Source organism: Perkinsus marinus (assembly GCF_000006405.1).
Source record: "Perkinsus marinus ATCC 50983 genomic scaffold scf_1104296975092, whole genome shotgun sequence".
Lineage (NCBI taxonomy): Eukaryota > Perkinsozoa > Perkinsida > Perkinsidae > Perkinsus > Perkinsus marinus.
In genome coordinates, this window is record NW_003200872.1 from 1 (window position 1) to 1162 (window position 1162).

The following is a 1162-nucleotide window of genomic DNA, read 5'->3' on the forward strand; positions in this document are numbered from 1 at the left end:
ACTCACTTGTCCACGTGCTTCACAAGAGGAGGCGACAGTCCGTCATCGATAACAACCTTGTCTCTGATCATACCATAGATCAGCTGACGTATCTCCCCTTCTTCCCTGCCTTGAGGCTCTTCCCCTTTACAGCCGATCGTGTTTCCAACAGCGTGTCTGCAATAGTCGGCTGCAAAACGAATCCAAACGAACTCTCACGCAAATTGCTCCTCGAACTCCTTCAAAGGTAAGCTTCCTCGCTGACACACAATCTGGGCCGCTCGAGCGACCCGAATCCTCCCCTCGTCTAACTCGATGTTAGTTCGCGACTTCGCCGTATTCGCCGTCGCGATGGATGCTAGCAGACGGGCTACGACGCTGAGCGGCGGCGTCGGTCTAGCCTGAGATACACAACGGGTGCACAGTACTCACAACATGGTGACCAACCTCAGAGTCGCAGACCGAATCCAATGCTTGCCAACACTCCTCAACATCAACGTGAATGCGGCCCCCATCCTCTTCAGAGGCGGCATCGCAACAGTCTGGGAGCACTGAGAGTATCTGACGATAAGCGGTGATGCGGACGGTGACACGAAGACTGACCAAATCCAAAGTTTCAACGATGAAGTTTTCGTCCATGACGATTATCCTGCCGGCATTGTCAGTTACAATCTTAGACTCTGGGTCATCCAAAAACGCATCAACCTATCATACTAGCAATATCGTCAACGCTACATGACCTCATCAGAATCTCCAGTCAGTCCGGCTCAGACACACAAAATTAACGGTTCTATGGTGTAACGGTTAGCACTCCAGACTCTGAATCTGGCGATCTGGGTTCAAATCCCGGTAGAACCTTTTTCCACAAATACCTCTTCGTCACTCGCTTGCAGCGCATGCTTCAACCTCTTCCTATCATCCATCCCTTCCACGTCACCCTTCTGTTCCTCCAGCACCGACGCTACCTACCAACCAGGGGCCCATTTAACTTTGAGAGATAACGTTCCCCAGAGTGTGATAACAATGGGGAAATGTTCTCAATGTGATGATGACATTTACATGGGAAACTAATTGAAGAAATGTGTTCCTAGTCGTGCGGGAAATTCAAAATGAGTTCCCCGGGAGCATTACTGACATCTGGATGATTCCCTGCTACCAATCGCCCAAACCCTCTACACTGTAG

At 50.3% G+C, this 1162-nt stretch overlaps 1 protein-coding gene and 1 non-coding gene across 2 annotated transcripts in view; one reads left to right on the forward strand and one right to left on the reverse strand.

The window, feature by feature from the left end:
- Window positions 1-248: 248 nt before the first annotated feature.
- Window positions 249-1162, reverse strand: part of Pmar_PMAR011007 (hypothetical protein) — a gene marked incomplete at both ends in the record, with an annotated part of 1346 nt that continues 432 nt past the window's right edge. The window contains 4 exons of the mRNA XM_002765695.1: window positions 249-380; window positions 427-684; window positions 852-944; window positions 1156-1162. The exon at window positions 1156-1162 is cut by the window's right edge and continues 4 nt beyond it. Of these exons, the coding sequence (XP_002765741.1) occupies window positions 249-380; window positions 427-684; window positions 852-944; window positions 1156-1162 (490 nt within the window). The remainder of the gene's footprint in view (window positions 381-426; window positions 685-851; window positions 945-1155) is intronic.
- Window positions 766-837, forward strand: Pmar_PMAR011006. The gene has a single exon. It is a non-coding gene; the product is annotated as a tRNA-Gln (tRNA).